The 12,365-nt window shown below is 42.8% G+C and overlaps 1 protein-coding gene across 1 annotated transcript; it reads right to left on the reverse strand.

Annotated features, from left to right (window-relative positions):
- Positions 1 to 9,483: 9,483 nt before the first annotated feature.
- On the reverse strand, positions 9,484 to 11,186 carry RNF186 (ring finger protein 186). The gene has a single exon (XM_072609124.1). It carries the CDS (start codon positions 10,662 to 10,664, stop codon positions 9,912 to 9,914), a length of 753 nt encoding a protein of 250 aa, XP_072465225.1. The 5' UTR covers positions 10,665 to 11,186; the 3' UTR covers positions 9,484 to 9,911.
- Positions 11,187 to 12,365: the final 1,179 nt, after the last annotated feature.

Raw genomic sequence — 12,365 nt, forward strand, 5'->3', positions numbered from 1 at the left:
TCGGTAGGATGAGTCAATATAATAAACATGGCAATGCTACCTAAATTAATTTACTTATTCAATGCCATACTAAACTACCAAGCTGAGTGGAATGGTCCTTAGAGAAATAGCAACCCCACCCAAAACAAGACAGAACAGTTAAATGGTTTTTCTTTGACCACCTGGAGGAGGTAGGAGCAATGACAGAGTGGAAGTAGTAAGTCTTGATTTCCTCACTGGAAATTCAATGGCTCTGTCCTCAGAGAGAATGTGATCATAGATTTCTTTAAAAGAAAAAAAAATTTTATTGATATCTCTTTTGTTTTTTCATCACCGACATTTCCACCTATATCTCTCCCTTCTGGAGAGTCATCCTGTATAAAAAAGTTTTAAAAAAAAAAGAAGAAGGAAAAGAATCAGCAAAATCAATGAATACATTGAAAAAAAATTTGAAAATTTATGCACAGTTCCACATCTACAGAACTCCTACCTCTGCAAAAGTGTAGGGGATGGAGTAGAGATGTCTTCTTACATAGTTATTCTTTGTCATTTTACAACCTTCATTTTCTTTTTTTAAAAAATTTTTATTGCTATTTTCTGTTTCTTATATCATTATAGTATCTTATGTATCTCTCTTCCTCCACTTCCCCAAGTGCTGCCTCATGTGACAAATAGTGTTTTTTGAAGAGAAAAATAGTCAGCACAATTGATTGTTAAATTGAAAAAGTGTGGAAACATGTGCAAAGTGTGACATCTGTGAACCTCTCACCTCCACAAAGCGGGTTTGTTGGGGGTGTCTTCTCATATCTCTTCCTTCAATCTTTACTTGATGCAACTTTCATTTTCTATTATTTTGTGGAGGTTCTTTCTACTTACATGTATATTGTGTTTCTTGACTCTGCTTACTTTACTCTGGATCAATTCATATAGTTCTTCCCATATTTCTCTGCATTTCTCCCACATGCCATCTCTTACAGGACAGTAATATCCATTACATTCATGTACCACAATTTGTTTAGCTGTTCCCTAATTGATGGGCATCTTTGATTTCCAGTTCTTGGCTACTACAAAAAGTGTTTCTAAAAGTCCTTTGGTGTATGTGGGAACTTCCTTTTAATGGACCTCACAACTGCAGATTTCTACTTTGATTATCGCCTGTTGTTTATTTGTTATAAATTGTACTCTCTCTTCCTGACTTCTATAATGTTGAAATAGACTACCTATGTATTGCCAAGTAGAAGGCCTTCAGGGACCTACTATAATAGAAACAGACCGTATTGGGTGGCTTTACAGCTATGAATGAGGCTTTCCCCTGCCCACACTCTCTAATTAAGAGGAAAGAGAAGCATATGAATGAAGAAGTGTTAAAAGTCTACCATGTAACAAGCTTATTGTGCTAAAAGCTATGTAGTAGAAAGCCTATTGAATTTTGATTTTAAAGGACCTGGGTTTGAATCCTGGGTATTTCCAGGTCTTGTTTTTCTTGCCTGTGAAATGTCGAGAATATACTGGAGGATCTCTGAGGTCCTTTCCAGCTATAAATCCTATGCTCCTGTGGGAGCAGGGGTTTTCACATTTTCCAATAACCTGTGGCCAGCCTTGTCTCACTAGGCCTTGAAATAAGGGAAGTCCTTTAATTGACACAGCATGAAATATGGAGTGTTAAAAAGGCACTATGTGAAGACAAAGAAAATCACAGAATTAACAAAAAGTTTGAATGATAAACTATCATAGAATTGTGGGATCTTGGACATGGCTTTGTTATCAAAGAGACCACAAGAGGTCAGCTAGTGCAACCCTTTTCCCCAATCTTATCTACAATAAGCTCAACAAATGATTGTCTAATCTATGCTTGACTAAGAATCAGTATAGGGGAAAGAATACTAGTCTGGGATCAAAGGATTAGGGTTCAAGTTCTGGTACTGACACTTGCTTTGGAACCTTGGACAGCTCACTTAATCCCTCTGAGTCTCAGTTTTTCCCATGTGTAAATTGAATAGTATTTGAATTACTTACCTCTAAGGGTCACTGTAAAATGCTGAGTAGTATTCCTAAAGCAAACTTCTGACTCTATTAGGCCTCTGCTTTATAACCTTCGGTAGTTCCTATTGTTCCTAAGATAAAATACAAATTTCCCAGCTTGGTATTTAAAGTCCTTCACAGTCTAGATCCTGATTAACTTTCTTTTTTCTTTTGTAAGTACAAGAACTTTTCTATTTTTTTATTCCAAATTCTCTTCCTCCTTCTCTTCCCTCTCCACCCTTTTAGAATGCAAGGAACACAAAATATAGTCATGCAAAACAAATTTTCACATTATAGCCATGTCCAAAAAAGAATGAAAAGAAGGAAGGAAGGAAGGAAGGAAGGAAGGAAGGAAGGAAGGAAGGAAGGAAGGAAGAAAGGAAGGAAGAAAGAAAATAAGCTTCAGTCTGCATGCTGAGTTCATCAGGTCTCTGTTTCCTGCTTAATTTTAAACTCTTATTTCACATTTATGCACTCTCCATTCCAGCCAAGCTGGCGTATTTGTAGTTCCCTAAGCTCAGTATACTTCATTTCTGACTTCTGTACCTTTGTATGTGGGCTGTCCTGTGTCCTTGGAATATACTCTTTTCTCCTCTTTATGTCTTAGAATTCTGAGCTTCTTCAATGCCCAACTAGGGTGCCATATCCCATAGGAAGCCCTTCCTAATTCCTCTAACTGTTAATACAATACTCTCTTCCTCCTCAGTTATTTATATTTACTTATTTCTCTAAATGCTGTACCTTCTACCTTAGAATGTAAGCACCCTGAGAGTCGGACTGTTTTAAATTTTGTTTGGGTATTCCTGGCCCCTAGCACAATGATTTTGTACATAATAAGCATCTGCTTAATACTTGTGGTAAAACTTAAATCTCTCTGTAAACATGAGCTTACATAATGTAATTCATCTTCAAATAAGGAAATAATTACTTATGCCTTGCCCCATCCCTCAGATTTTTGGACAGTTCCCGTTGTTAAACTCTTTCTGCCACTTTTGGGCTACTGTTCCCAGGCAGCATGTGTGTCTGCTCATGAGGCCCCCACCAGTGAGCTTTCCTTTAACAGCCAGCCATAGACACAATTAGCTCATAGTAACGTCATTTGTTCAAATTTCATAATAAGAACTGAAGCTACAAAATATTCCCCCTCCCCCCCAGCCTGGGGCACATCCCCACAAATACAAATGTTGTCAATGGGAGCAGTAGGCACAAACTTGGAGTACAATGATAATGAGTCACACATATTCCCCCCCACATGTGGCCAAGACAACTTGGGACTCTAGTACTATAAAGCCTTGATGTTTTTTTTCCTCCTTGTGGAGTTCTCTTTGCAGCTCAATTCTCAGTTGCCAACTTCCCTTTGAAACATGTTGGCTCTCTTCTTTGCTGCCAAGGGTACTCAGCCGGAAGCTGCCTCTGGCCTAGAGCACATGCCTCTTTGGAGAGAGTGTCTCTGCTCCTTCAACTATGCTATGAATTCCCTTAAACTATGAGATAGGGTGTCTCCTACTGGGTGAGTAGCTCTTCTGTAAGAGGCCATAGAGGATGAGGAGAATAGGGAGGAAGGGAAGAATCAGTCAATAACATGCATTAAGGGCTTACTATGTTCCAGGCACTGTGCTAAACACTGGGGATAAAAAAAGAAGTATAAGAGTACCTACTTTCAAGAGGTTCACTTTATAATGGGGGAGACAACATGCAGACATTGTACAAACAAGCTGTCTACAGGATAATAGGAAATAATTAACAGAGGGAAGGCACTGGAATTAAGAGGTTTCCTGTAGAAGATGTATTTTAGCTGGGACTTGAAGGAAGTCAGAGAAGCTGGGAAGCAGAGATTAGGAGAGAGAACATCCCAGACATGGGGGACAGTCAGAGAAAAGGTCAGAATCTGAGAGATGGAGTATCTTCTTGGTGGAACTGCAAGCAGGCTGGTACCACTGGATCCAAGAGTAGCTGTGGTTGTATAAGGTGTAAGAAGACTGGAAAGGTAGGGGGAGGACTCTAGGTTATAAAGGGCTTTGAACACCAAACAGAGGATTTTCCGTTTGATCTTGGAGTTGATAAGGAGCCCCTGGAGTTTACTGAGTGAGAGATGATATGTTTGCACTTGTGCTTTGGGATCATATTAGCAGCTGAAAGGAGGATGGATTGGATTGGGGAGAGACTTGAAGCAGGCAGACTCGTCTGCAGGTCATTGTAGTAATGCAGACAGGAAGGGATGAGGGCCTACACTCAGTGGTGGCGGTACAGAGAGAAGAAGGTGCATGTTATAAAGATGAATTGGCAGGACTTGGTGACAGATTGGATATGGGGAGGGGGGTGAGGAAGTAGTTGAGAACAACACCTGGATTTCAAGCCTGGGGGACTAGGAGGAGAGCGATGTCCTCAATAGTAATGGGGAATGGAGGAAGAGAGAGAGTTTAGAGGAAAGATCATGGGTTCAGTTTTGGACATGTTGAGTTTAAGATGCTTACTGGACATGCAATCTGAAATGTCTGAAAGGCATTTCGTTGGACATACCAGATTGGAGGTCAGCAGACAGATTAGGGCAGAAGAGGTTGATTTGAGAATTGCTATCACAGAGATGATAGTTGAAGCTAATGAGATCACCAAGGGAAGTATTATAGAGGGAGAACTGAAGAGGGTCCAGGACAGATCTCCTGGTTGCCTGAAAAGAAGCAGTCAGATATGTAGGAGAAGAACTAGGAGACAGAGAGGTCCCCCAAACCTCCTGCTGCCTCTGGCATAGGCCCAGAGGTCACCAGTCACAAAGCTACTCTCACCTTGGACTCCTTCAGAGTTGGTGAACTCAGCCCTTGGAGAGGTCATGGGGTACAACCATTCATCACTGGACCATTCATTGATCCCTTCTAATTCAATTAAGGAGAAATTTGTTGACTCTTCATAAAGCTCACAGATGTGATCTAATTTTTACCATTAGTATACTATCTCATTATTTGACTCATTAACTTAATCAGCTTGTGTAAGTGAGGGCACAGAAGTCAAATGGTCAGAGACCAAGCACCCCATCTATCCTACTGAGCTAAGATCTATCTCGATATTTGAAGGTATCTTTAAGGTATACTTTTAAGTACATGGAGTAACTGGAAATAGGCTACTGTTGAGTATGGGGTCTTCAGTGACTTATTTTAAGAAGTACAAAAGTATTTTGTAATTAGTATGTAAATTATTAGGTGTTTTTCAAGTGCTTGGAAATAATCTGTTCCTCTTAGCAGTTAACTATTCCAACTTCCTCTACCCATCTTGTTTTCACAATTAATTCCTTAGCAAGTCATTTCTTGCTAATTAATGTGCATCCCAGATGCTATCCAAATGATCCCTAATAGTGAAGGTCTGAATTAATCAGTGGTTTTTAATATTTTGGGAGCAATCTAAAGGAGGGATGAAGCTTCCTATCTGACTGGATGGGAGCAGAGCTGACCTAAACCATCTGTTCTTTGGTCAGGTCACCTCCAAGGTCATGCTGGCTTTCTGGAGGGGTGAGCCAGAAGCCAACCCACTGAATCCTCTGGTATCCCTTGGATGTGTTGGGCCATGAGCTTCATACACAAGGTAAGGTTCAGTGGAGTGAGCATGTCAAAGACATGGCTTGTCTGCATGAGCAGGGAGCACCTGGACTGAGTGCCTGGTGGGATGGGATGCTGAGAGGGAAGAAAAGTTTCATCTACTTTACAGTTTTGCCAAAAGCCAAGCAGGCTCAGAAGACATAACAAAATAGGGAGGAACCTTGGAACAGGGAATGTTAAAACTGGAAGGGATTTTAGGAATCTGGTCCAATCCTCTTATTTTACAATTGAGGAAACATTCTGAAAAAGTAATTGACTTATCTAAGATCATGTAGCTGAAGGTACAGTTTAAGTCTAGAACTCAGGCTTCCTGGCTCTTTCTATTATATTACTGATTTCAATTCAACAAACATGTATTTAAATCCTAGGTACTGGGAATGAGGGGGCAACTAGGTGGTGCCATAGTACATAGAGCATTGGGTGTAGAGTCAGGGAGACTCCTCTTCCTGAGTACAAATCTGGCCTCAGTCACTTACCAGCTGTATGACACTGGGCAAATCATTTCATCCTGTTTGCCTCAGTTTCCTCATCTGTAAAATGAGCTGGAGAAGGAAATGGCAAACCACTCCATTATGTTTGCCAAGAAAATCCTAAGCAGGGTCACAGAGTCAGACACAGCAGTGAATGAATGAATGAATGAATCATAAAGCATATATTACTATATGACAGGAACTGTGCTAAGCATTTGGAATACAAATACAAACAAGCAAGACAGTTGAGGAAATGAAAAAAGACAAAACCAAAATGAAATAATATCTACTCTCAAGTAGTTTACCTTCTCCCTAAGCGATACAACAGTGCCTCTCAGTGTCTTGGGCAACTAAGATTATAAGAGGCAGAGCAGTTGCCCAGCTGGTTTGGCAGAGCAGGGAAAGCCTTCCAACCCTGGGGAGAACAGCCTAGATAAAAGCATGGAATCAGGAAGTAGAACCTCCTTTTCAGAGAACAGACAGCAGATTGTCTTGACCAACATGGAGAGTATGGAAGAAGAGTAACGTGAGTGTTGTATTCCGAGCAGGTACGGAAAGTTGGGAATTCTGCTTCCTGTTCAGACATTGATTGACCTTGGATGAGACCAAAGACTTCTCTGGACTTTCCTTCCTTGTCTCGAAAACAGGGACGGTGATTTCTGTCTTGCCGCCTAGGTCTGTCGGGAGCATCTCTGATGTCATGGTGCTTTGAACTTGTCTTGGGAAGGAACTCAATTACCCTTCGGAACAAGGTGACGAGGGAGATGAAACAGAGATGTCCTGACCTATTTTTCTGGTTTTCACTTCCAGGGTTTTGTGACAATGGCTCCTGACATTCACTGAATTGCCCCCAGGCTGTTGTTTTACCCCAAAGGGAGAACTAAATGTTTCTGGCACTGTCTGAAAAAGTCACCTTGGATGTCATAGATGTAGCTGAGTGCAAGCATGGGGTATCTTATGGGGCATAAGCTAGAACTCTTTGGTCTGCTGGCCCCATTGCCTACCAGTATATAGAGTGGTTGGTCATACTGGACCATTGCTGCTGATTCAGAATTGATGATCAGAGGATTGACAGCTGGAAGAGATCTTCAAGGTCATTTCATCTACCCGCTTCACTATGTAGAGAGGGAAACTGAGTCCCAGAGGGGGAGAGAGTGTAAAAGAAGTAAATACAAGAGCCAAGATCCAAACTCAGTTCTTCAGAGTGTGGCACAATGGAAAGAACACAGACTCTGGAGCCAAGGGCCCTTCCTGACATTTGGCAGATTCCTTGGCTTCCCTGGGCCTCTGGAGCCAGGGGCCCTTCTTACCTGTGGGACCTTAGGCAGATCCGTTGACTTCCCTGGGCCTCTGTTCTCTAACCTGGAGTATAAGGGAATTGGACCACATTGCTGACCTCTGAGGTCTCTTCCAGCTCTCCATCAAGAATCCAAATTCAGGGCTAGGGGGCTAATGTTTTCCTGTCTACAGTGAAAGATTTGTTTAACAAATTCAGAAAGTAAACGAGGTTGGCGGTGGACATGGAGGAAGTTAGCCACCTTCTGGAAACAAACTGTTTAGAAGCATTTGAGAAGCTCTTATTTATAATCATATGATACTCTGTGTGTGCCTGGGATAAGGTCATCCCACCCTGACTTGGAGCCTTGGAGTCTGGTGTCTGGTATGGATAGCATCCTGTAGGCTACAATTATGAGAGAAAGGAGACATTCTTTCTGGGCTGATCCTTTAGGGCAACCTTAGGAAGGTTGAAACCTCAAAACTGTCAAGCATAGAATCCCATATCTGATAAAAGGGACCCTTAGACCATCAAATTCAACAGAACCACAGAATAGCAGAGCTGGAAGGGAGCTAAGAACATGGAGTGTTAGTCCTGAAAGCATAGAGCATTGAGGATCAGAACTGGGAAGGGCCTTAGAACATAGGATGTCAGAGCTGGGAGATGCCTTAGAACATAGAAAATGAGCACTGAAAGGAACCTTAAGAACACAGACTTTCAGAACTAGAAGATACTTAGAAGTTAGAATGTTCTAAATGAGAATGGTAGCACTAAATACAGACCATAGAATAAAATATGTTCTATCTGGAAGAGACCTTAAGACTTTGAACTGGAAGGAACTTTGAATACAGGATCTCCATGATTCCACAAATGTCAACTTATAGGGTAAAGGATGGTAAACATTAAGCTATAGGAAACTCCAACTCTATGAATCTGGTCAGGGTACAGTATAATCGGCTGTTTGTTTGAAGGCCTGAGGCCACCTTTCTATTTCTCTTAAGTCCTAAGCTTTTTGAGAAGACTCAGTTGTGTCCCAGCTGGAAATCAGAGGTGGGAAGGCCCTTAGGACACAGAAGGTCAGAGCTGAGAGGACCCTTAGGACACAAGATATCAGAGCTGGGAGGGCCCTTAAGATTCCGCTGGTCTCTCATTTTTACAGAAATTCAGGATTATCTTGGGAACGGCCAGGAGACTAGTTCCAGTAGTTGCTTTTCATTTCTTCCCAAGAGGAATCAATGGTCAAATACCCCAAATCTCATTTTCTCCATTTCCATATTCTTTTGGCTAGGCACCCAGAGACCCCAAACATTAAGGAACCTAAAGATGCCCATTAAAGTTGGCTGAGAGCCTCCCAACATGTCCTGACCCTTTGAAAGTTGTTCTGATCTGGAGATGAATACAGGACAAAAAGTGCCTCAAACTTTCTAGATGGCCCTATTTTCTAAAATGCCCAGCAGGCCAACTGTTCTGGAGGTCTAAGGAAAATGTTTTGAGCATGTAAGTTTGGCTTTTGTTTGAGAGGTTTTTTGGCGAAGAGGGTATTTGTTAAAAAACTGTAGCAAAGGTCTCTTCTTGAATAAATAGACACATAAGATACTTTTCACCACCGATCTACTCAAAGAAATCAATATGCTTATGAAAAAAGACAAACTTGTGAAACAGGGGTCTAAGGCCTAGAAGGACCTTCATCTGACCCTGGCCTTCACCCAAGACGTGACACGTTAAACGAAAACTTTCCAGATAAACAATCATTGGAAAGGGGTGGAGGTTGGTGGTAAGGACCGTTGTATTTATGACTTCTCTTATCTTTATGACAAAGCTTAAATGGGGATTCAAATGTCCGGAAGCACATGAATCAGTTCTTCCCTGGATGGGAATCACCGAATCATAGAGGATGTCAGAGCTACAAGGGACCCTGGAATGCAGAACTCCAGAACTCTTAGAATATTACGTGTAAGAGCTGAGAGGAACCTTGGAACATAGAATGTTAGAGCTGGGAGGGCCCTTAGAACACAGAGTGTCAGAGCTGGGAGGAAGCTTAGTATGTAGAATATTAGAGCTGGCGCGTCAGGGGTAGGAGCCTTAAAACACAAAATGCCATAGTTGGAAGGGGCCTTAGAATAAGGAACATCAGAATAGTTAGTCAGAATTGGTGGATGACCAACTTTTTTTTTTTTTACACAGAGAAACCCATGTGATAATCATAGTTTCAATTCAAGGTAAAAAAACCAATAAAAACAGTAAACAAAGCAGCAATACCCCAGGCTCCGCTTCCATCTCCACCCTAAACAGGTCTTCTCTAAAGTCTAAATGTAGGACTGGAGGCCTCTGCGTTGGTAAACAAAAGCTAGAGCTACTGGGTCTTCCTCACCTTCTAAACACACACCCCTGGAACCAAACACCCTTCCAATGTTTGAATGCGCAGGGAGACCAACAGCTAGTCCATTGTATCAGAGAGGATCCCCGCCACTTCCTGTTCCTTGTGAAATACAGAAGTCTCTGGCTGTAAGGAGTCTTCTCCTGGAAGTCCTTTCATTGGCCTTTCCTCGCTATGGAGAATGTCCCAGCCCGGACATGTTAGGCGATGGAAACCACGTGGCTGTGTTTCTGCTGTCCGGGCAGGAGGGTTTTGGCAGGGCTACAGCAGTCTCTGCTGCCTGGTAGACAGCAGAACACGGAGGAGAGCAGCAGTGCCAGACACATGATGAAGACCAGGACCCAGCGAATCATGCCCGGGTAGACAAAAGGGAGAATGAGGAAGATGAGAAGCACCAGCAGCACCAAGAGGACAGCCAACCTCCGGGCGGCCGCCCTATTGGCACTGGCGAAGTCCTCACTTCCCTCATCCATCAAGCTGTACATCCCTCCTCCTATGGGCTGAGCCAGCTGCTGGGGAGAGAGCTGTACCTCAGGGCAGAGCATCACCAGCTTTCCCATGACCTCCACCTGGTCCCGAAGGTTGCAGATCAGTCCCCCTGGGACAGATGTAGCCATGCGGCACAGGGGGCAGATGATCATCCATGAATCCTCTTGGATGGTCAGAAGGAGCTTCAGGCACACAGCACAAAAGGTATGCTGGCAGGTTAGCACTTTGGGCAGCCGGTCACAGCTGTATCGGTGGCAGCACACCAGGCACTCCAAGTCTCTGTCAGCACAATTGGGGGATCCCAAAGTCTCCATTTCAGCAGTGAATTCTCCCAGGGATTTAGGCTGGGGCATTACTATCTGCTCTGGGGCCTGGGCACAGGCTACCAGGGATGCCACCAAGTCTGGTAAACTTGTTCCTGCTCCTTTGGAAGATCTGCCCTGGGTCTCCTCCATTCCCGACATTGCGTTGACTGCAGTTTGGTTTGGTGCAGCTTGGATAAAGTTGGGCAGGGCTTTTTATCTGCTGCTTTTCCCTCATCACGTGCCTGAGCCTTTGGTGACAGCTACCTTTTGGTTCCAACCCCTGTTGTGCTGTTACTGGTACCAACTCATGTTTTGTTGGTGGTGGTTTTTTTTTTTTAATTCATCATTAATCAGTAACCCAGAGGCCAGGAGACTTTGTCATGCTTGACAGGGCCCCGGCCCCTCTCTGACAGGGAATCAGATCTCCTTTCTGGGAGCATCAGGGAATTAGGTCTCACCTGAAGGATTTGGGTGCTGGAGTCCTGAGTCCTGAGGTCATCAGGCTGGGCGTCTGTGATAGGGGACAGAACTCTTAGAAGTCATTGTTACTCCAGTTTTGACCAGCAGAGCTGGGGACTGGGTCCTTTTCTGAGTTTCAGTTTTCTCTTGTGTAAAATGAGAGGCTTAGGCTAAATCACCCCTATCGTCCCTCGTACTTCCACATCTCTGATCCTTTCAGAGTGTTCTGAAGAGGAGAATAATAGTGAATGTTATTGATATAGCATTTCTAATGCTTGCAAAATTCTTGACATACATTATCTCATCTGAGCCTCCCAACAACTCTGTGAGGTAGGTACTACAGATATTGTAAGTTTCCAAAAGAGGAAACTGAGGCTAAGACAGAGGATGTTATAAAGCTTGTATATATCTGGAGGAGGGGGCAGCTAGGTGGTGCTGTAGTGGATAGAACTCCTGGAGTCAGGAACACTCCTCTTTCTAAGTTCAGATCCTGCCTCAGACACATATTAGCTGTGTGACCTTGGACAAGTCACTTCACCCTTTTTGCCTCAGTTTCCTCATCTGTAAAATGAGCTGGAGAAGGAAATGGCAAACCACTGCAGTATCTTTGCCAAGAAAATTTCAAATGGGATCACAAAGAGTTGTATACAACTGAAACAAAACAACTGAACAAAATTTGAAGGAGGGATTTGAACCCAGGATTTCCTGATAATAATAGCACCTATTTCCCAGGACTGTTGTAAGGATAAAATGAGATACTATTTGTAAAATATTGTGCAAAATTTTGGCACTATATAAATGATGGCTATTGCCCCCCCCCCCCACAGTAGATGGTATTTTATTTTTCCCAATTACATATAAGGACAATTTTAACATTCATTTTTAAATATAACATTTTTTCTCTCCCCTTCTCCCTCCCTAAGAGGGTAAGCAATTTGATATGTCATATATGTGCAATTTTCCTTTCTTTCTAATTTCCGCACTCCCAATCTTCCCTTTTTTCTAACTTTTGTATTTCTGTGGAGGGTATCAACATCTTCCCAGTCACCTAGGGTTCACTCTAGACTCCTCATTCTTACCACCACCACCCTCCTTGTACCCTGTATCTGATTTATTGTCAAGTCACGTCGATATTATCTTTGTAACATCTCTTATTGCGACTTTCTCTCCTTTGACTCTGCTGCCATCCTGGTGGTGGGCCCTCATTACCTCATACCTGAACCATCTCAATAGCTTCTGGGGAGGGAGAGAGAGGGGTCTGTCTGCCTCAAGTCTCTCTCCACTCTAATCTCTCTACTCTACTCAGAGGTCAAAATGATCTTCCTAAAGCACAAGTTTAACCACATCCCTCCTTCATTCAATAAATTCTAGGGGCTCCCTATCACCTCCAGGATCAGATAG

The sequence above is a fragment of the Notamacropus eugenii genome, chromosome 5 (genome assembly GCF_028372415.1).
Source record: "Notamacropus eugenii isolate mMacEug1 chromosome 5, mMacEug1.pri_v2, whole genome shotgun sequence".
NCBI classification, from domain to species: Eukaryota; Metazoa; Chordata; class Mammalia; order Diprotodontia; family Macropodidae; genus Notamacropus; species Notamacropus eugenii.

Coding starts and splice junctions, on each gene's coding strand:
- RNF186 (XM_072609124.1), bottom strand. CDS start 10,664: ATGTCGGGAATGGAGGAGACCCAGGGCAGATCTTCCAAAGGAGCAGGA.